Source organism: Ictalurus furcatus, chromosome 3 (assembly GCF_023375685.1).
Source record: "Ictalurus furcatus strain D&B chromosome 3, Billie_1.0, whole genome shotgun sequence".
In the NCBI taxonomy this organism is placed as follows: domain Eukaryota; kingdom Metazoa; phylum Chordata; class Actinopteri; order Siluriformes; family Ictaluridae; genus Ictalurus; species Ictalurus furcatus.
This window is the reverse complement of record NC_071257.1, coordinates 10099807-10122686: the sequence shown is the minus strand read 5'-3', so window position 1 is coordinate 10122686 and position 22880 is coordinate 10099807. Positions and strand designations below refer to the sequence as shown.

The 22880-nt window shown below is 38.7% G+C and overlaps 1 protein-coding gene across 6 annotated transcripts in view; it reads right to left on the bottom strand.

Moving 5' to 3' along the window:
• Window positions 1–22880, bottom strand: part of lyst (lysosomal trafficking regulator) — a 238577-nt gene that overhangs the window by 64847 nt on the left and 150850 nt on the right. For 4 of the 6 annotated variants that reach the window (XM_053620709.1, XM_053620711.1, XM_053620714.1 and 1 more), the window contains 16 exons: window positions 18712–18903; window positions 18022–18215; window positions 16869–17078; window positions 11518–11694; window positions 10738–10814; window positions 10457–10645; window positions 9780–9925; window positions 8939–9035; window positions 8740–8801; window positions 8598–8653; window positions 8354–8509; window positions 6906–7150; window positions 5926–5992; window positions 5669–5825; window positions 4924–5064; window positions 3048–3265 (listed from right to left, as the gene is read on the bottom strand). In XM_053620709.1, coding sequence (XP_053476684.1) covers window positions 3048–3265; window positions 4924–5064; window positions 5669–5825; window positions 5926–5992; window positions 6906–7150; window positions 8354–8509; window positions 8598–8653; window positions 8740–8801; window positions 8939–9035; window positions 9780–9925; window positions 10457–10645; window positions 10738–10814; window positions 11518–11694; window positions 16869–17078; window positions 18022–18215; window positions 18712–18903 — 2384 coding nt within the window. The remainder of the gene's footprint in view (window positions 1–3047; window positions 3266–4923; window positions 5065–5668; window positions 5826–5925; window positions 5993–6905; window positions 7151–8353; window positions 8510–8597; window positions 8654–8739; window positions 8802–8938; window positions 9036–9779; window positions 9926–10456; window positions 10646–10737; window positions 10815–11517; window positions 11695–16868; window positions 17079–18021; window positions 18216–18711; window positions 18904–22880) is intronic. The other 2 variants (XM_053620710.1, XM_053620715.1) reach the window with 1 other exon arrangement.

Here is a 22880-nt window from a genome sequence, read left to right as displayed (position 1 = left end):
CTACCCCATATAACAGCATCAAACACCACATTTTTCTTTTCATTCCTCATTCATTAATTCCCTATCAATATATCCTGCATTCCACAACTTGAGATGATGTCCTGCATTTTGATTGGAAATAAAAAGACTAAGTGTGGGAGGGGGGGCATGCTCGAGCAGGTGAGTGGTAAGGATTGCACACCTGTCAGGAATTATAGTAAAGAATGTTACGTGTTGCAGTGAGCCGAGGCAAGAATAAAAATGGGAGAGATGGGTGCCTCAAAAGACAGAGAGAGCCAATCAGCACAGAGCCATGTGTGCGCGAGAACGCATGTCTATAAAATAAAACCGCTGAAAAGCAAAAGTGAAAGATAAAGAATACAGTGCCTTCTGAGTTGTTTCACGCCTGCGTCCAGCTTCCTCATTCCCTACCCAAATGTGGGAAATTGTTACACTAAGGTTTTAGTTATTTTCTCATGTTTCTACGATAATATTTCAGTAAGTTATAACCTGAAATAGATGGAAAACATCAGTTGCATCGCTGATGAAGCAATTGTCCCCAGGGGGCAGTGGCCAGATCTGACATTCATCCAATGGCTGTGAAGAAAGTATTGAAGCTTGTCATCAAAGGGCCTTCAGCTTTTACTCAAACTGGGCACACGTAAGGTCAAGCCATAGAAATCCTTTTTGTCCCACTTAATTTTTTATGCAGTAATGTTTCTCTTTGGTGCATTGTTTGATACAAAAGACAAACATAAATAAATATAAATGGGCAGAGTGTACGTTCTTATTCATTTAGATAGACATCAAAATGGTAGGCCTTTGGGTGTCGGAAATATGTCCCACATTTGGTACGTTTGCATCTGGTCACCCTACTCCGAAGGGCACTTTGAAGGGAGAGTCATGCTTTAAGATTGTTTCAAACTGTATTTTGAATAAAAATGACTTAAAAATTGAGTTCCAACTGACCATTATTTTTGAGTGCCACACCTCTCTCACAGTGGATGGTAAAGTGAAAGAACTATTGCTAAAAATAGAACAAAGACTTGATTTAGACTTGGACCTCAAAGACTTGAGACTTGACCTGGACTCTACCTCAAAGACTTGAAAACTGACTTGGACCTCAGGGACTTGTGAACATCAGTTGATGGCAAATATGTTCAAGGTTTCAACATTTTCTACACAATTTATAATCTTCACATCATGCTGACCAAATTGAGTTTGAATCTGATGAACCCTTAAAGAGGAGTAGTGAAACGTTTGATTTATAAGTCTTATATCCTGTTACCAGTTGGTTGTGCTAATACAATGGAATTAATATTAGCAGATAGGTGTGATAAAACATCATTCACTATATATGTGAACTTTTGGGATATTGAAATTACACAACACCTCCTCTTTTAATTACATCATAGGTTAATTGTTCACATTGCCATGGCAACACTGTTCAAAATCATGTCATATCTTTTTGCAGTTTAACATCATAATTGTCTTTATATCATGATGACCAAATCTGATATTAATCTGATTAACCCTCTACAAAGAGTACTAAAAAGTGTGATTAATAAGCCCCACTTCCTCTTACTATGTGGTTGCATTATGAAAATGAATTACTAATCTCATATGTATGTAACTATGCTACCTCATTTTAACCTACATGGTAAGAATCTGGTGAATCATCTAGGAGGAGTATTGAAAAATTTGGTTTAGAAGCCTCACTTCCTGTGTCACTATGACAATGAATAATTCATGTATGAGTCTATTTCCCATCAATTAACATACAGTGCCTCTACTAATATTGGCACCCTTGGTAAATATGAGCAAAGAAGGCTGTGAAAAAATGTCTTTATTGTTTAACCTTTTGGACAAACAATTCAGAAAAATACTCTGCTCTCATGGATGCGCTCATGGATTATCCAAAAAAAAATTTGTTAAATATAAGTGTGCAACAATTATTGGCACCCCTATGAATTAATGTGAGAAACATTTTTGACGTATATTCCCATTGATATTTTACATTTTTTTAGTACACCTGGATGACTAGGAACAGGAAATTGCTCAATCATGACTTCCTGTTTCAGAGGGGTATAAATATGAGGTAACACATAGGCCAAATACCCTTCATTCATAACAATGGGTAAGACCAAGGAATATAGCTGTGATGTGTGGCAAAAGGTTGTTGAGCTTCACAAAATGGGAAGTGACTATAAGAATGGCCTTGAAAATGCCCATTTCCACCATCAGGGCAATCATTCCAGTCAAATGGAAATGTTATGAATCAACCTGGAAGAGGACGTGTCTATATTGTCTCAACGCACTGTAAAGAGGATGGCTCGAGTGGACAAAAAATTTCCAAGGATCATAGCTGGAGAATTGCAGAAGTTTGTTGTGTCTTGGGGTCAGAAAGAAAGTCTCCAAAACTATAATCCAAAGTCACCTACATCATCACAAGTTGTTTAGAAGGGTTTCAAGAAAAAAGCCTCTACTTTCAACCAAAAACAAACTCAAGGGTCTTCAGTTTACCAGACAATACTGGAACTTCAACTGGGATTGGGTTCTATGGTCAGATGAAACCAAAACAGAGCTTTTTGGCAGTAAACACCAGAGGCTCCATGAGAGCAGAGTATTTTAGTGATATTTTTTAACAAAAGGTTAAACAAAGACAAATTTTCATAGCCTTCTTTGGTCATATTTACGAAGGGTGCCAATATTAGTGGAGGGCCCTGTACATGTGAACTTTTAACCACATCAGATAATGCCAAAAATAATAATAATCTTGCCAAAACAGTAGGGTTCTTTGGGACTGAAACAATGACAGCTCCAGGCCTTCTCACCCGACATCAGTACTTCACCTCTTTAATGTTCCTGTGGCTGAATCGGCAAATCCCCATAGTCATGCATAGTAAAGCCTACCTAGAAGAGTGGAACTAATTATAACAGCAAAGGGGAGACTACATTTGGAATGGGATTTTCAAAAAGCAAATATGGGTGTGATTGTCAGGTGTCCACAAACATTTGGCCATATAGTGTAGATGTACATAAGACATCTCAGTCAAGCAAAAACTAACCGCGGGGTGAAACACATTGATGGCCTGGATAGCAGCCTTGCCCTTCTGCTTCAGTCCAAACACCAGGTCGATCCACTGGCAGAGCATCTGAGACACCTGCTCAGACTCGAGAGCCTGTCTGTGGATCAGCACGAAGAGCCGTGGGTCATTCCTCGCCCATGGAGGCAGATTCACATGGTTCACTCTCTCACTATTCTGCCGAACCCCAAAGTCAAAACCTGGCATGGGGAAACACGTGTGCTTAACATGTTATAGTGATAATTAGAGATCGACTGATAATCGATTTTACCAATATTTTCCCGAATATTTAAGCATTTTTCCATAATCGGATATCGGTTTTATAAAATCAGATCCACCGATAAATGTTATCTTGTGGCTGTTTTGAGAATTGCATCTAGGACCGCCATTGCAGCACTGTTTTTCATTATTTGTTAGTAGTATTTTTGTGCTTTATTTGTTTACCTCATCAAAGCTTTTATTTGAAAAAAAAAAAGACACTTAAGTAACAGTGCACTTTATTTTTGCACTCTTTCAGACCCCTTTATTTATTGGTGTATAAATAAGAGGTTTTTTTTGTTTGTTTTATTTTGCAAAGAGGAAGTGAAATTGACAAAATTGTTATAAATAAAATGTTTTTTTTTCAGTTCAGTGCTATCACTGTGTCAAAAACAGAAGTAAAACAATAAATAAATATCGGTTCTGCATATCAGTTATCGGGCACATAAACATGCAAATAATCGGTAATAAAAAATCAATATCGGTCGATCTCTAGTGATAATATATTTTCAAGATTTTCAAGAAAACAGAATAAACTCGTCATCTGATTTCCCAGATCGTAACTACAACATACAGTGGATATAAAAAGTCTACACACCCTTGTTAAAATGGCAGCTTTTTGTGAAGTAAAAGAATGAAACCAGGATAAATCATGTCAGACCTCTCGCCAACTTTAATGTGAAATTGCAAATTACACAAATAAAGTGGAAAAACAACCAGAAATATTTTAGGGGAAAAAGGACAAATATAAAACTAACAATAACCTAATAACCTAACCTAAGCCACAGGAAGACCTAGGAAGACCATTTGTCTCATGACAAATGGGCAAAAGTAATCAAAAGCAATTTGATTGCTTTTCTTGAAATTGCACTATAATTTTTGACCACAAGGTTACTTAACTTAATCTTTTTGGGTAAGAGTCTATCAGTGAGGCAAATGTTGACTTGCCAATATTTTCCCACTCTTTCTTGTAAAAAATTCTAGATCTGTCAAATTGTAACATCTACTGAAACAGGTCACTTCAGGTCAGATATTTAGTTTGACTCAGGTTTGGACTCTGGCTAGGTCATTTAAATACATTGATCTTTTGGTTAAGCCATTCCTTTGTTGATTTGTGAAATTCCTTCTCGTAATCATATTACTGGTAGACAACTGAAGGTTTTGCACTAAAATAGACTGGTACTTATAGTTATTCAGCTGTATGATAAATACTTTGAAAGTGACACAGAATGTGACTTGTTCATTCAGAACACAGCCACATCCATAATTATAAAATTACATGTTTTATATTTTATATATACTTTTCAATAAAATTTTATATGTTGTAATTTCACATTGATGGTGGAAAAATTGTGACATTATCTTCATTTTTACATCACAAAAACTGCCATTTTAACAGGGGTGTGTCAACTTTTTGTATCGACTGTAGGATTTTTTCCTGCTATGTGAGTGTAACAGTCTTAAAAATGGCATTACCTGGTGAACCAGGTAAAAAGGTGTTGCAGAGGATAATGCATTAGAAAATTTTGACAATAAATAGAGAAACAATAGGAAGTGAAAACTGTAGAGAACGTGAAAAGTAAAAAAAAAAAAAGGATACCTTCTCTGTTGACCAGGAATTCTGGCAGATAAAAAAACTCTGGAATCAGCTCCTTAACATCAGTCATGGACTCATAAGAGGATAGTCTCCATGTGGTCTTCATGGAGTGGAAGGTTCGGTCAGGAATATCAAAGCTCTGGTCTGTGAGTATCAGAGAAAAAACATTTTTGATCATCCTCTGTGATAAATGGTAAATGGTCTGCACTTACATAGCACCCTTTTTAACCTTAGCGGTTCTGCAAAGCACTTTACACTGTTTCTCATTCACTCATTCACACACCACTGGCAGCTCTACTCATGCAAGGCGCTAGCCTGCCATCGGGAGCAGCTTGGGGTTCAGTGTCTTGCCCAAGGACACTTCGGCACGTGTGGGCCGGGGATCAAACCACCAACCCTGCGATTAGTGGACAACCCGCTCTACCACCTGAACCACAGCCGCCCCATAATCCATAGAGGAAAAAACAAGAAGAAAAGAAAAATGGAATGAGAATATGGTTGAAGCAGCTTTTTAAGTCTTTATGCTTGAGACTTTCAGACAGCCTTTCAAGATCAAAGCAGTATTTAATGCAGTAGCCTCTTTGAAGGCACTGGTAGCTCAGGAAATGCAGGTGTTTCTCAACATTCAGGACTCAGTAATGCAGAATCCTAATTAAAAATAATGCCTGCTAAGAAGAGCATGGGGTTTGAATATGCTGCCCCTGCACAGCATACTCAGGTGTAAGTGTATGCTATAGTGTAAGATTACCTTGATAGGCCAGGAACATTTTGGTGAAGGGAGGCATCCGGACTAGGAAGTGCAGAACGGTACCACTGTTGGAGTAATGGGAACCATAGTGGTACGGTTGTACAGGGGGCATGGGGTCATCCTCACGTGCACCCTTCTTATATTCCTCCTCCAAATACTACAAAAGCAGGTCATATAATTATTCAGTTAAGATACGCCAGTAACTGATTCATGATATTTGAATTTTAAATGAAATCCAGAAAGCACTAAAGCAGTACCCTGTAGTTGTCTACATATCGGTCCTCTTTCTCTTTTGACTGCACTGCAATAGGTTTGCTCAGGTTTCTGTCAAAATAAAAGAGTATAAAATATGAAGAATTAAAAAATTTAAACATATTAAACTTATGTTGATTCATTCCAATCAAGCAGGAGCCATACCTGATTCCACTAGTTTAATCAGTTGAGTTTGGCTTTCAATAGACTCAGTTGTGGATTCTGCTTGGTTGGAATGAAAAGCCACACCCACACCAGCCCGTACCAGATAATACTAGACATCCCTGGACTAAACATTGTTAAAATGTATAAGGGTAAAGCCAATGACAATGTAGTCCTGCTTTTTGGCCATACTCAATCTATGTCTAAATATATAGGCTCCTGCTGATTATTAGGAGGACACAAAGAGCACCTTTTCCCCCCGATTCTGATGTTTGATATAAACATTAACTGAAATTCTTGACCTGTAACTGCGTGAATTTATGCATTGCGCCGTTGCCAAATGATTGGCTGATTGGATAACTGCATAAGTGAGAAGGTGTACATGTGTTCCAATTAAAGTGGATGGAGAGTGTATATAAAGTAACAAACAAATATAAAGTAGCATGTAAATATCTGTATTTTAATCAATACATCATTACAAACAATGTGGTCGCTAAAGATGCTCATGTTCATTCAGAAATAGGAAAGTTGCACAATACTGGAGCTTTCTACAACACTGTGACTGGCTCACGGTGTGTTCTTGAAAAAACAAACAAACAATTTTGCTTTGTTTTTCTTTATAAAACCAAAAACCTGCCTTTTAACCACTAATGACGAAGTGTTCACTCAATATTGAGTGGAATGCTAAACAGCAACAAAATGTAATTTGATTTGTCTTTTTCTGAATATTCAACAACAAATTGGATTTTACAACTGGTCAATATAAATGTAATGGTTTTGTTATTAAAAAAAAAGGACAACTTAAATCATTGTAATGTTTTACCTGTAAATAGATGAGTCTTGCAGGTCCAGCATCTCACTGGTGTAGTCACTCAGGATGAAGGGGAAGACTGGATACTGCATTAAGTCGTTAAAAGAGCGCCCTGCATGCTTATTGAGATGGGTAAGATACTCAAAATTGGTGATCTGGCTAGAGCCCCACAGGTGTGTGAGGGCATTTATATTATCATATTCTAGCAGGTTGGGCAGTTCAGAAGTAAGGATGTTGTGGTAGACGTTATCACGAACCTGAGACAAGAGAAAAGTTTTTTTTGAAACAACAAATTTGATTTATAGAGCACTTCTTGAACGTTTTAAAAAGTATACTGGAGAACACATACTATAAAATTAAAGAGAAATAAAAATAAGTAATAATAATAATAATAATAATAAGTAATACTACTACTATTACTACTACAACTAATAATAATAATAATACAACATAAAAAGATAGAGTATTAGTAACCATTAGGCCTGTCAATCAATATTTTTTTTTAATTGAATAAATTACTTGATGTGCCAATTAATTAATCGAATTAATCTAAATTAATCACACATCAATTTTGGCTGAGGAATTAACCGCCCCCCAAAAATCATTTAAAGTCATAACTGTATTAGATGAGAAAAACATTGAAAAAACATTTTAAAAAGTAGCTTTAGAAAAAAAATACTTTATTTGATTCAACATGGAATTGATTACACAAACTTGTAGGCTATATTGGAGGGCACAATTTGAAATGCTTCCATCAACCCATTGTCTTCCAGCATATTAACAGGCCTACAGTCCACAGCAATCCATTTAGCTATCACATTTGTTAGTTTTTCCAATGTAGACTTAATAATTCTGTGCTGCCTGCTCTTGGTCAGTGTGGTTTGTGCTAACTGTACAGCTCGTTAAACATGCTTTGAGTTCAGGTGGTATTTCAGGCTAGAACTGCTTCGATGATATGAAAATTCCTTATTGCGGATATTACAAAAACTTTGGTCTTAGCAGTGCTTCCATCTGGATGTGTTTTGAATTTAAAATTTCCCTTCCAAGGGCCAAGCTGAGTTTGGCCGTCATCTTGCATCATGCTCGTCACATGGCAACTGCATGCAGTGTAAGATGACATACAGGTTTGGGGCAGGGTGTAGCAGGGTGCATTAAATGCGTTAATTATTTTAACACGTTATTTTTTCCATAATTCATCACACTAAATTAAAGAGTTAAATTGACAGCCCTAGTAACAATTTCATGGGGATAATTAAGCCTATCATGTGTAGTCCTTACACCCTTTGTACATCCCTTATACACTCAGAATAAAGATAAAATGTATATGTTAACTGAAAACTTTTACGGCGTACGGTGACTCATGGATAGAGTCTCTGGAATTAAAATGAAACCTCTTATTATATAATAGAGAAAATCGTAGTGCCTGCGTAAGGTGCACTAAGCTGGTCAGTGTGCTCTACCTTTGTATTGTCAAATGCCAGAAGCAGAGTTCGGCCATTTGTGAGGAAGATCTCCACAGCATTGTCTCTGAGCTGCCACCAGCGTTTGTGCACCTCTTTTATCTCCTCATAAGTCCAGCAGAAGGATGCAGGCTCCGTCTCTCCCTGAGGAACCTGCTAATAAAAAAAAGCTCTTTCAGCTTGAGCCACTCATGTGTAGACACACATGTGACACAAAAGTTTACCAAGATTCTGCTGAACTAACCTGGCTATTGCTGGCTTCAGACACATTGTCCTCCACAAAGTACATCCCTGATTTCCCTACAGACACACAAAACATTGCAATGGTTCATAGCATTTTCAGCTGGTGTTTTTTTTTTTTTTTTTTTTAAACATAATGAGCTTACCCAGCAACAATTCTCCTGCAGTTTCTCTTGAGGGCGCTACATTCATACACTTCCTTGTGAATCTAAAAGGATGGACAAAACAGCATGTTTGAATACTTTCCTTCCCGTGCCATCAAGACAGCAAAATGCTTTGTTTCCAGTAACACAAACAGATACATGATGCAATGGTGACATTTGTACAGTGCTAAAGTGGTACTACCTGATGGGCTCACTAGTGGCTTTATCCTTCACGGTTGAAGAATAAGATGAGTGGGTCTTCTCTTCAAAGAGGAAAGCAAGTGGGGCCTTGATAGGGTCTGTTCAGGGAACAAGATGCGACATTTACATAAACCCAATATCATAAAGCCAGCTGATATGTAATGCATTCCAAAATTCTTATCCTCACCTAAAAATAAGTCTGCACAATCTTTTTCCTGCCTTACACCCACTACCAATCTACCAGCTGCACACTATGCCTCTATGAATTTTTCATAGCTTTAGCCATAGATGAAAAACCTCATTGTGCCAGACATGTCAGTGGCGCAGTTACTTTCTCCACAAATGGCTGACATGACCCCCAGAAAATTTTATGTAAAATTCTTCCGCAAAACTAGCAGGTGTTATCTTGCTTTATTATCATTACTGTCCAAACTTACATTTAGCCTATATACTACTGCTTTGGCTGTTGCAGTATATAGACAAAATCAATATACAGACAATGCACATATACATTTACAGTATGTCACCCGCAGCATGCAGGAACGTATGGCACCACAAAGCAAATTTGTGAAATTTTTAACGCAGTCAATATTTTTTTTTACTGACAGTTACAGCTGCTGCTATAATGATACACTCACATCTCCATACACTTGCACTGGCTTAGAGTTGAATTGTGCTCCTTTCAATATGACGGACTTGTTGAGATATCACAGTACCTGCACCATCAGCTAATGTGGCAGCTACCATTTTCATGCCCTTGGTAGCCAGAGTTCTCCTATCTACAACATTCTCCAACAGTCTGTCTAAAACACTTGCTGGTTATGTATGGCAATACTGTGTACCCTCTGGTTTGCAGCGGTCCTTTAGAAGATATTTATTAGGGATGGTGAGGTAGCATCGCTGAAGACGCCTGCGCTCCCTGTTGGGGCCCTCGGTGGGATCCAGCTGCCATGATGTTGGGTAAGACGACTGGTCATACCACACTGCACTAAAAGGCAGACAGACAGGCGTGCACACACACACACACACACTTACTTACTTATTTCACAGCACTAGTAATCTAATGCATATTGACAAAATTCTTGTGCTAAGGTCTAATTCAAACTCCACAAAATTCTGCACCCAAATTTGTCTCCCTCCACTCTCCATGAGGTTTATGTTCCCTCCTGCAACCTGTGATCAGTTAATGACTGATGCCTGGTAGTGCCTTACACTGTTTTTACACCTCTACTCTGTGCACTTTGCTCCTCTAACACTCAATTAAAAATCTTTTATGGTAGCACTACTTGTATTGTTCTCTGCTTGATATATCGCTTTGCTTATTTCCTCATTTGTAAGTCACTTTGAATAAAAGCGTCTGCTAAATGAATAAATGCAAATGTTAATGTAGTTCATTATAAAATCAAACGAAGTAAAGTGACTTAAGGGAAACTGAAGTGAAATGAAATAAAATAAAACGAAAGAAATAAAAACAACTAAATACTCAAAGTGAAAACAGGAAAGACAAGAAGGTTCTGACCGATCATGGGAGAGTTGCTGCACCAGCTCTTGCCAATGGCGGCTGGCACTCAGGTCAGTCTTGTAAAGGCTCCGGATGTGCTGAATCACCTTCTTCCTTTCGATACCTTGTCTAAGAGACATGTTCTGAGTGATGTCTGCTGCAATCTTGGAGATGTCCTTTGACTTACCATCCAGTCTCTGCATTAGACTGCAGAGGAAATATTGAGGTAACATATACAGTGTAAACAAAAGTAAAGAAGGGAACAACTGGTGGCTAAACTTTAAAAGAATTTAACTCACATCTTTTGGGCACTGGCTAGTTTTTTTTCCCATGCATCTTTGCTTGTTCTTGCCTCTGACTCATATTTGAGTTGCTCCTTAGAAGGAAAAAAATTACAGTTTTGAAATGACAAAGAAAAGTATATTGTTGTTGGTTGTTTCTATTTGGGGAGTGATCTACCTGCAATTAAAAAAACTCATGTTCCTAGAACTTAGGGATGTAAGGAAAACCTGGAAACCTCTGAGGAATTAACAATAGATAGGTAATAATAATAATCTGAACAGGCCACACAGAAAATCAACTTAAGCACCCACTTAGCACAAGTCTGAATATGAACAACTGTTCTTGTATATGTACTGAGACATCTTTGAAACAGCTTAACCTACAGGTCTACCACACTCAGACTTTGGTCATACACAATATGTTGCTACGAAGTACAAAGCACACATCGTCTAGAATGCCTTTGTATGCTGAGCTAAGAGTCTTATCCCAAACTCGTTTCAGCATGACAATGCCCCTGTGTACAAAGCAATGTCCATAAAGACATGGTTTGCGAAGGTCTGTGTTAAAGAACTCAAGTGGACTGCACACAGATCTGACTTCAACCCCACTGAACACCTTCGGTATGTGCTGGAGTGCTTGTCTGACATCAGTGCATGAGTTCAGTAATTCTCTGGTAACTGAATGGCCATAAATCCCCACAGCCACGTTCCAAAATCTAGTAGAAAGCCTTCCCAGAATATTGAAGGCTGTTATAGTAGCAAAGGTTTTCCTTTTTCAGAGCTGTTTGAGTGGCCTACCTCTCTGATGGCCTTGAGTAGGTCTGGTTTGGGTGGTGCAGTTGGAGGGATGCAGCGATGGCCACACAGCTTCAGCGATGTCATGAAGGTGTTAGCAGCTGCCTGTTCTTCCTTAGTGAGTCTCTCTTTGTGGTCATGAAGCATCTCATACAGGTATAGAGCCAGCTTGGGTCCATGCTGTTAAATATAATATGATGTTAAATTCAAGTTATACATAAAATATACACAAATACTGTATATACAGTTGCAATCAAAATTATTTAACCCCCATTGCAGGTTTATTGTCAAAATTTACAGACTTTCAGCTGTTTGCAATGAACAAATCAAACAAAAGCAACTGAAATAGTTCAACACAACGAATGCTTCAAGTGGTTTCCCCAAATTCAACTGAAAATGCAACATATAATGATTTCTCCAGTTTCAAAATTATTCAACCCCCTTAATAGAATCCCTCACAACAGCACAAATATGCAAAACAGGTGTTGTCTCAAGCACACCTGATGCAACTAATCAAGGGTTGCATTAGTCGCACCAGGTGTTCTTGACCTGGAACACATGAAATACCTGTGTGGACAGACTGCGAAACATGTCAGACATACAAATCGTGAATTTCAAAGTTATCAGGATATCTACAATTTACACCCATAGTAGAGCCTGGGTATATGCTGGGGGTAGATCTTATAGGGGCATGTCTGAAAAGTGTCAAACAAAATGAGTATCTTATGGTAATAGTGGACTACTGTAGTAAGAGTGGAATTATTTCTGCTATGGATGCCCAGAACTTCACAGATAGGTGGCATATGGCATACTTATAAAATAAATCTTTAAATGGTGGGGAAAGCTGGTCTATCTGGTTTCAAATAGAGGGCCACAATTGTCTTCTAGCCTGCTGCACAACACGTGCAGAAAATAGAGTGTTATCCGAAAAATTATACAACTGAACAAATCAACAAGATTCTCAAAACGATGATAGCGTCATGTTAATGACCACCATCATACCTGGGACAAATGGTTCCCTGAGTTCTATTTCACTATTAACACAGACAAAAGAGTATAGGGTTCACTCCAGCAGAGGTAACCCTTGGCTGAAAACCAATGGACCACTAGAACGACTTCTGTATTACCCACTTAACCATGAGCAAGAACCACATCCGACTCTACAGAGATGCCAGTAACTACTCCAGCTTGTAAAGTCCCAAGTGGGAAAAGCTCAGGCCAAACAAGGCAGGTATTACAACAGCCAGAGAAAGACTGAGACCCATAAAGAGGAGGAACTGGTCTGGGTGAGGACTCACCCATTGTCTAGGCCGAGGAAAGTTTCTCTCGCTAAATTAGCAGCAAAGTGTATGGGTCCTGCTAAGGTACTTAAACGGTTATGCCCAGTGACTTACCGTAAAATTCCTAGACAACCCTGACTAATGTGGCATCTATCATATAGAGAAGTTGAAAAAGGTTCATTGCTTAGGTCAGCTTTACACCAATGGTGGAATTTAACCAACTGGGTTACAGGTTGTTGTATTTTCACACTTATCTTGTAAGGGGTAACCTTAGGTGGGGAGTCTCTGCTCGACATATGCAGAAGAAGCACACTAGAAAGAAGACTGACTTTCTCCAGCACAGGTGTCTAGCTGAAGTTAGTTTAAGTTTATGTTTATTTAACTTGCTCATGGTTGTATGCCTTATAGTATCTGTATTGTTGGGAATGTTTTATAATATTATAGGCTGGAATGCTCACGACGATCTATATGTAACACAAGTTCAAGGATAATAGAAGCATTTATGGCTTTGTTCTGTTTGCTACACACCGATTAGCCATAACATTGAAATCACCTGCCTAATATTCTGTAGGTCTTGTGCCACCAAAACACATGCACCTGGCCATTCACATGATGTAAAAAAAAATGCGATTAATTAGACCAGGCCAGCTTCTTCCATTGTTCCATGGTCCAGTTCTGATGCTCACGTGCCCATTGTAGGCACTTTCGGAGATGAACAGGGGTCAACATGGGCACTCAGACCACTCTACAGTTGCACAGCCCCATACGGAGCAAGCTGTGCACTTGCACTGTGTTCTGACACCTTTCGAACATAGTTAGTATTTGTGCTATAGTAGCTCTTCTGTAAGACTAGACCAGACGGGCTAGCCTTCAATCCCCACATGCATCAATGAGCCTTGGGCACCAATGACCCTGTCACTGGTTCACTGTTTGTACTTCATTGGAACACTTTTAATAGGTACCAACCACAGCATGGCAGGAACTGATCCAGTTGACCTCTGACATAGTTGTCTAGCCATTTGTCAGAGTCGCTCAGATCCTTGCATTTCCCATTTTACCTGCTTCCAACATATCAACGTCAAGAACTAACTGTTCACTTGATGCCTAATATTCCACCCCTTGACGGGTGCGGTTGTAATGAGATAAATCAATGTTATTCGCGTCACCTGTCAGTGGTTTTAATGTTATGGCTGATCGGTGTATGTCTACATGGGAGATTTTTTGTTCTCCCCTTTATTGTGTAGTTCCATTGGTAGCATCTAGAGTGACCAATGGCAGTGACTTTCTGCATTTCATCTGAACTATTTTAGGATTTATCTTCAGTTTCCTGATTAACCTCGGCCCCGTAGCTATGTTTTTACCTATCACCAATATGAAAAACTAATTGCCCCCTTAAACATAAAATCTGGTTGTGCCACCTTTAGCAGCAATAACTGTAACCAAATGTTTCTAATAACTGGAGATCAGTCTTTGGCTTACTTCTAGAACTAGGATTTACTCCTATGCTTTGAATCATTGTCTTGCTGCATAATCCAGTTGCACTTACTCAAGACAGTTGCACGGACTGAAGACTCATCTGTGGACTGATGAGTCCCACTTTCAACTCATCAGTCCACAGAACATTCTACCAAAAGGTTTGAGGATCATCAAAATGTGTTTTGGCAAAAGTCAGACGAGCCTTAATGTTCTTCTGGGTTAACAGTGGTTTTCGCTTCATCACTCTTCCCTGGATGCCATTTTTGCCCAGTGTCTTTCTGATAGTCGAGTGACTTTTACAGATGCAAGAGAGGCCTGTAGTTCCTTTGATGTTGTCCTTGGCTCTTTGGTGACTTCCTGGATGAGTAGTTGCTGTGCTCTTGGAGCAATTTTGGAAGATCTGCAATTTCTGGGAAGGTTCACTATTCTTTTGAGTTTTTCCATTTGGAGATAATGGCTCTCACTGTGGTCCTTTGGAGTCCCAGAGCCTTTGAAATAGCTTTGTAACCCTTCCCAGATTTATGCTTTTCAATCACCATCTTCTTACATTTACATTTATTCATTTAGCAGACGCTTTTATCCAAAGCGACTTACAAATGAGAAAATACAAGCAAATCTTCTTCATCATTTCTGGAATTTCTTTCAATTTTGGCATAGTTTGTTACTGTATAAGACCTTTTAACCAACTTCATGCTGTTGAAAAAGTTCTATTTAACCCTCTTACCCCTAAGTTCCCACAGTATCATGTCCCATAACCCTATATTCCCCAGAGAAACAGCACGCCAACCCTGAGTTCCTGGGCCAAAATCAACATTTTAATTTTAACATTTTTAGGCCTTGAAACAACTTATAATCATGTATTTGTGTAATATTACTTTGAAAATGAAGCAGTTCAGTGTTTTTACTAAACTACTTTATTTAGTAATTAAATTACTAAAGAGCACAATTCTTAACTAGAGAAATTACGAAAAAATGCTCGCTAAAATCCTTCTACTTATTTAGAAGTACCATATGAGCATCAGCGTGGTCAATGCCTTTGAATAAATTAAAGTAAATAATAAATAAATAAATGCATTTTAGTGCCAAAAGTCAAGTTTCTGGTGATAATCAGAGCAGCAGGTAGTGTTTTCACGAATGCACAGATATGGTCCCGTTATGACTCCAAACCCCTGCAGTGTCAGTCGCACTGGTTGATGCTGAAGATGAAGACGGATCAGGGTCTGAATCGGGAGAGTTTGCGTCTCTATCTTTTTCGGTTTCAACATCGCCTGAACTTTCACTGCTGTCACTATCTAGAATCCTCGCTCTCGCCTGTGTAACTGTGCATGTTTTCTTTTTTTTTTTTCCACTGTTTTAGATGTACCTGTGTTCACTGTAGGTGTAACTTTAGCTGGAACACGATTAGCTTTTCGCTTTGGCATTTTTAGTTCACTTCTACTATTACACCAATATTCACGCTTGGATCAGCTTCATCGTAATGCCGGCATAATAACGTAATCACGTCATGACGTCATCAACCTTCCGGGTCAAAAAATAATAATTAAATAAGTAAGGAATCATAGCAGAGTAATGCCGGCATACCGGACTTATGGGGATAATGTTTACACTGTAAAACCGCTATATCGGCCTTACGGGGATTTGGCATAGACGACCAAGCCGGTATATTGTCCTTACGGGAATAGATCAAAGACGGGCAAGCCGGTTTTTCGGCCATATGAGGTAAGAGGGTTAAGTGTTGATTTGATTGAACAGGGTTTGCAGTAATCAGGCCTGGTTGCATCTAGTCTAGCTGAACCCCATTATGAATGCAGTTTCATAGATTTGGGGAATTAGTAACTATGGGGGCAAATACATTTTCACACAGGCCCAGTTGGTATTGGATAACATTTTTGCTTTATTAAATAACATTATCATTTAAAAACTGTATTTTGTGTTTACTCAGTTTGCCTTTGTTCTATCTTAGATTTTGTTTCAATTTCTGAAACAATTTAGTATGAGAAGTATACAAAACTAAGAAAATATACTTTTTCACAGCACTGTATACAGCTTAGATGTTGGTATCCAATACAGGTGTTAAACTTTGTTGAGAACAGGATCAAAACCATGAAAGAAAAAACAAGGATCAAAAGGCTAGGTACGGTACAAACATTCACACATCTTTGCCTTTGAACAAAGATGCATGTGGGGTTTAAATTCTAAATTAAATCAAAGGTAAAACAAACAGCTGTGAATAATGACGACACGTGAGGGAGACATCCAATAACATAACAGGGGTGGAGACAAGACATAAACCATAACATAACAAACATGTAGACAGTAAACAAAGCCAATGTCACTGAAAAACACGGAAGCGCACACTGTTGTGCTTCAGGCAATTAAGAAACGCGCTGCTCACTCCGGCATTCAGCGCGAGGGGAAAGCCGTGACAGTAATACTCCTACTAATAGTAGTAATACTACTATTACTACTATAGCTGCTAATCCTAAATAATAATAATAATAATAATAATAATGTCATGCAAGACGTAAATCAATTAAATGAAATAAAAATAAATAAATAAATAAATAAATAAATAAATGAAGTGGTGTGATGGGTCACCTCAAGTCCAGGACTGAGACTTTCTCTGAGGATGTCAGGATGATTTTGCTCACAGACAAACTCTAGTGCTTTCTTCCTGTCCTCTAGATGAAGTGCAGGACTGAGTGTGTGCACCAGAAGCCGACCAATCTGAATCCGGAACGTGTCCCTGCAGGACCAGAGGATGCGACACCATTGCTGTCGTGGTGCTCCACTTTGTCCAGTACTGCCCTGAGGAACAAAAAGCTAGTCAGAGCCACTGTGCTGACATGCAATGTATATGTGATCTTTAGTCCCTGTGTATTTAGCTAACTTGATGACAGACTGGAGATGGAATATATTTCAAATATATCAACTTGTTTCACTTTTTTTATACACAAACATAATACAATTAAGCAAGTAAAATCCTACCACAATCTGCGGCATGTGTAAAAATGCTGAGCAGGCCCAACTGACCTTCGTTTTAGAAGAATCCAAAGCTATCATGGGCACACTGAATCTGGACATTTGAAGATTAGAAAAAAATTCACCTGGTCTTTTTTCAATCTTCAACTGTCTAGTTTTAATTAGTCTATGTACATGATTCCTGCTCTTGGCAGAGAGGAGTGGAACTCAATGTGGTCTTCTGCTGTTGTAGTCTATCCACCTTAAGGTTAATTGCTTTGTGCATTCTAAGATGCTTTTCTGCTGACCACACTTGTAAAGCGTGATTATTTGAGTTACTATATCCTTCCTGACAGCTCGAAACAATCTGGCATTTTCCTCTGCCCTCTCAACAAGGCATTTCCACCCACAGAACTGTGGCTCACTCAGTGTTTTTTGTTTTTCTCACCATTCAGAGTAAACTCTAGAGACTGTTGTGTGTTAAATTCCCAGGAGATCAGCAGTTTATGAAGTACTCAAACTAGCCCTTCTGGAACCAACATCCATGCCACCATCAAAGTTACAGAGATCACACCTTTTTGTCATTCTGTCATTTGATGTGAACATTAACTGAAGCTTTTAACCTGTATTTGCATGATTTTATGCATTGTGCTGATACCACATTATTGGCCGATTAGAACTGCATGAATGTGCAGGTTTACAGGTGTTCCTAATAAAGTGTATGGTGAGTGTATAGTATGATGTATTAAACAAATGTATGATATGAATCAGTGTGGCATGTGCCACTAACCAGCCCGATTTTTAGGCCCTCCATCATGAGCTTGAGAAGATCTTTCTGGAAACATCTCATATCAGCGAGTGGGAAAGGAGCAGGATGTGTGATGCTGTTTTCCTGTGATATTTGCTCAGCATGTAAGGGTGTGCTCACTGTGTGATCAGGAGACTCTGGAAAGTTTAGTAGGTCAAGGAAATCCTTACTGTTGTCTGTTGAGTAATAAGGTATGCACAAAAAGCAAATTAATCAGTGATATTTTATGCAGAAACATAAGTAGCTGAATATGGACTCCAGTTATGAATTTGTACAGTCATCTAAGCATCAACAGATTAGCTACAGCATCTAATTTAAAATAAATTAAATTAACTAAAATATGTATTTATATTTATTATAAGATAGTTATTTAAAATATTAATCTTTCCAAATTATTAAAATTATTTAAGAATTGTGTGGGTATTTCAAACCAATTTCAAACTATTCATTCACCTGTCTTCTAGACTCAATAATCATAGATCATTTGTCTATTTGTTCAGCAAATTAGCCATGATTTAATAACCAAATATCACCCTGACTGTCTAAGAGTACCCACTCAAGAGTATTATATGAAGGATGTTATTTCATGTCCACATTATCCCCACAAAAATGAAAGAGATGGTACAAAAAGTTGCTGGACATATATAAGAGAGGAAAGAACAAGAGGTTTACCATAGTATATTATTCTGTTGACAGCCAGCACCACAAGTCTCTGCAGCCTCTGAATAAACTCGGTCTCACAGGCTCTGATGGGGTTTTCCTGACTCATTCGCCGTTGCATCATTTGGGTAAGCTCATCATTGGCCACAGAGCGCATCCGCATCAGCAATGAATCTGATTGTACTAAGGAGAATTTCTGCTGGCCTGGGCCGTATATACACATACACACAAATAATACATATGTGGTCAGTCTGATAAATCCTGGAGTGACAAGTAAAGAACATTCATTTTTCAGACAATCAATGACATATCTGGTAAATCCAAGCATCTGTATATTTAGGCTGCGTTTGAGGCAAAGTTGTAACTTGTAATTCCCCGCCTACACAACCAGTAAAAGCCGCCGAAAACGGTCCCTCAACTTGAAATTTCAACTCGTCAACTTGGAGTAGTCTTCCCCGTATACGGAGTGACGTCAAATCAACTTGGCCATGCATACTGTAAATAGTATAATGTACCCCTTATATACTTTAAAATTAGTTTATAACAGTATTGGCTTTAGATAAGTTAATATACAGACACAGTACTTGGTTAAATGGATAACACTGACCATATAAATTGCTGTTTGGAGAAGGTAATCATGAACATTAGAGTTAACTAACGTTAGCTGGTTAGTTTGTTGCTAATGCTACTCATTATTGTTCACTGGTTATTTTGTTGCTAAGTTACTTGTATTTTGTAATTTCAGTCCAAAATATTACATGAATGTTTGAACTTCACTATAATAAACAGCACCAGTAGCCACTCAGCCCTGTAACTGTAAAAGTGTGGCTAAAGTAGCTTTTTATGAGCTTTGCATGCTCTGACCGAGCAAACAAGAGGCATGCTTTCATGGAGGCATCTGTGTTTTTTTCCAACTTCGCATTTTGAACATGTCAGTGTGGGAAATGACATTATTACAACTTGAAAATTACCACTTACAAGGCACCACAAACACAGCATTATATGTTCCTGTCTTTCTCAGACACAGAACATGAAAGCCATATAGGAGGACATGTAGGAGGTTAATGCCTTTCTCTGGCATTCAGTCAAACATGCAGTAGATTAAAAATAAATTAATGATCACACACTTAGGCACCAGTAATATCTTCTGGTAAAGTACAAGCAATCATGCAGTTAAATAAGTGGGGTGAATCATACCCCCATTCTACTGAAAAGTTGCTGTTGCATTTTTAAAGGCTAATCCATGTTTCCACTAGTTTGAGAACCAAACCATTAAGTAATCAGAAGTCTGACTTGCTTGAGTTTTAATTCTAGAACACATTTTACTATCTAAAATTCAATTCTTCACAGACAGTTCGGAGACATTGCCATGGACAACAATGCAACTCCTATTTAGTTTGTAGCAACTTCAAGTAAAGTCACGTATTCATGTTTGCAATATTTCGATATTTAATATTGTGAATTTTGGTGAACATTAATTTTTAAAGTGCCAAGCACTATTCCAATCTTGTTTTAATGGCAGACATGAAATTCCTTTGATTTACTTAAGTTATTCTAAGGAAAAACACCCCTGCCCCAAACCTCCTATTAGTTCCTGGTTCCAGACCAGCAGTGCTGTAATTGAACTGATTTTACAAACTATGACAGCACATTTTACAAATGCACTGACATTGGAAGCACTGACAATGCCTCATGTTGCCCAAATCCTAAGTGCTCTTGTCTTTACTTTGCTGCCATTATTTAACTTCTAGCACCAGACTAATGTAATATCCATATAGATTACCTACAGGCCGTATATAAAACCACCTATTTGATCATAAATCTGATGTTTCCTCTCTAAAAATGTGTCAGAAGGACCCTAAAACACACCACAATCTGTCATCACTCTGGTTGACACCAAATTGCTTTGCGTCTCATTTGCATAAAGTTTGCTCAACTTTGATGCATCAATCACCCTATCCACTTTGCTTCACTAATGATTCCTTCAGGTACTATCACCAGAAATTGCTTGCTCTTATTGAAAATTTAATAATATCTGGATGCTTTGTTGCGTCACTCTACTGCCGGTGTGAGTGCATGGTATGAAACGATTCTTTTGCAGTGGAAAAGCATGGAACCAGCTCTGGAACTTCCTGTGAAGTAAATCATTTGGCAGGAGTTTCTTGCCTGTGTCAGCATTCAAATTATACATTTTTTTGGTCAATATTCGTTTGTTGTATCATTTTCATTTTCCACTTTCCTATTCTGCCTATCTTATCTATCTATCTATGTTTGCGCTCCTCAGTGAAGTACCTGCTGAGAAACCTGAAGGAGCTCTGACTATAGGCATGTGAACCTAGCTAGGCCTTTAGGGGCACCAGCAGCTTTAGTTAGGTGTATACCAGGAGCCATAGCACTGGACATACAGTGCTGATACATCCTGATTTCTTCTGTTTTTGTGTATCTCATATACTAAATAGTTTTAGATCTTCAAACGAAATACAACATAAAACAAAGGCAACCTGAGTAAACACACAATACAGATTTTATTTTTTTTTATTGAAGCAAAATAAGTGGTCCTTTGGAGTCCCAGAGCCTTTGAGATAGCTTTGTAACCCTTCTCACACTGATGTAATTCAATCACCTTCTTCCTAATAATTTCTGGAATTTCTTTCAATTTTGGCATAGTGTGTTACTATGTCAGATATTTTAACCAACTTCATGCTGTTGAAAAAGTTCTATTTAAGTGGTGATTTGATTAAACTGGGTTTGCAGTAATGAGGCCTGGTTGCATCTAGTCCAGCTGAATCCATTATGAATGCAGTTTATTAGATTTGGGGAATTAGTAACTATGGGGCAAATACATTTTCACACAGGCCAAGTTGGTATTGGATAGCTTTTTTGCTTCAATAAATAACATTATCATTTAAAAACTGTATTTTGTGTTTTCTCAGGTTGTCTTTGTTTTATCTTAGATTTTGTTATAATTTCTGAAACAATTTAGCATGAGATATTGTTGTATATAAAATATACATGAAATAAACACGAGGGAGCCCTAGTATGAGTAATATGTAATCTTATTGAGAATTCACTGGGCTGGTGGAATGTATGAACAGATGTTCACCTAAGACACACACACACACACACACACACACACACACACACACACACACACACACACACAGAGAGGCCTGGTGTGTATGCAGAAAACAGAAATTAATCTGTTTCATATTCTGTTTCATGAAAAACTCTTATAGAGTAATGTACATGCAAGCACTATAAACAAAAAAAGAAATGTAGAACAAACATAAAATTTACTTATAATGTTGAGATGGTGTGTTTGAAAGTGTCCGTTCTCGATGAAAATCCAGTCACAGTGACACAGACAGTTAGTTAGTTAGTTCCGTCCGCGCAGCGGGGCGCATCGGGCAACAAGCATTCGCCAGCGGGCTCGGCTGGCAGCGTCGATTTCCACATCTTCCCACTTGACGTCGAGCGTTCGTAGATCTTCCGTGAATGTTCGTCGCCATGTATTATGCGGCCGCCCTACTTTTCTCTTCCCCCGTGGCGGCGTCCAGCGCAGCGCGATCTTTGCGTGGCGGTGGTCAGACATCCATAGAATGTGTCCTGCAAAGCGCATTCTTCACTCTACGACCATTTCTGCCAGGCTGCGGGAGTTTGTTCTTCTTAGAATTTCTTCATTTGAAATACGATCACGGTATGATACACTGAGTATTCTTCTCAGGCATCGCTGCTGAAACACATTCAGCTTGTGGATGACTGCCCTCGAGCTCGTCCAAGTTTCAGATGCATAGATGGCGGTTGGGATGATGATGCTATTAAACAGGCGAAGTTTGTTGTTGGTGTGGATAGTTCGTCTAGCCCAAATCGGCTGTAGCTGTTGGAAGACTGCAAATGCTCTGCCGATTCTGCGATTGACATCCGCGTTAGTCCCACCATCCGCAGCCACAATGCTGCCAAGGTAGGTAAACTGTTTGACTTCTTCGATCAGCTGATTGCTCACCGTGATCCGCACCGGCGTCATCCGGCCGACCGCCATGACGTTGGTCTTGTCAGTGCTGATCCGTAACCCAACTTTGGCTGCTTCGTGCTCCAGGCTAGTGGTCATCTCCTGTAAAACTTTCCCATTCTGCGCCAATAGCACAATATCGTCGGCGAATTCCAGGTCGGTCAGGCGTCCC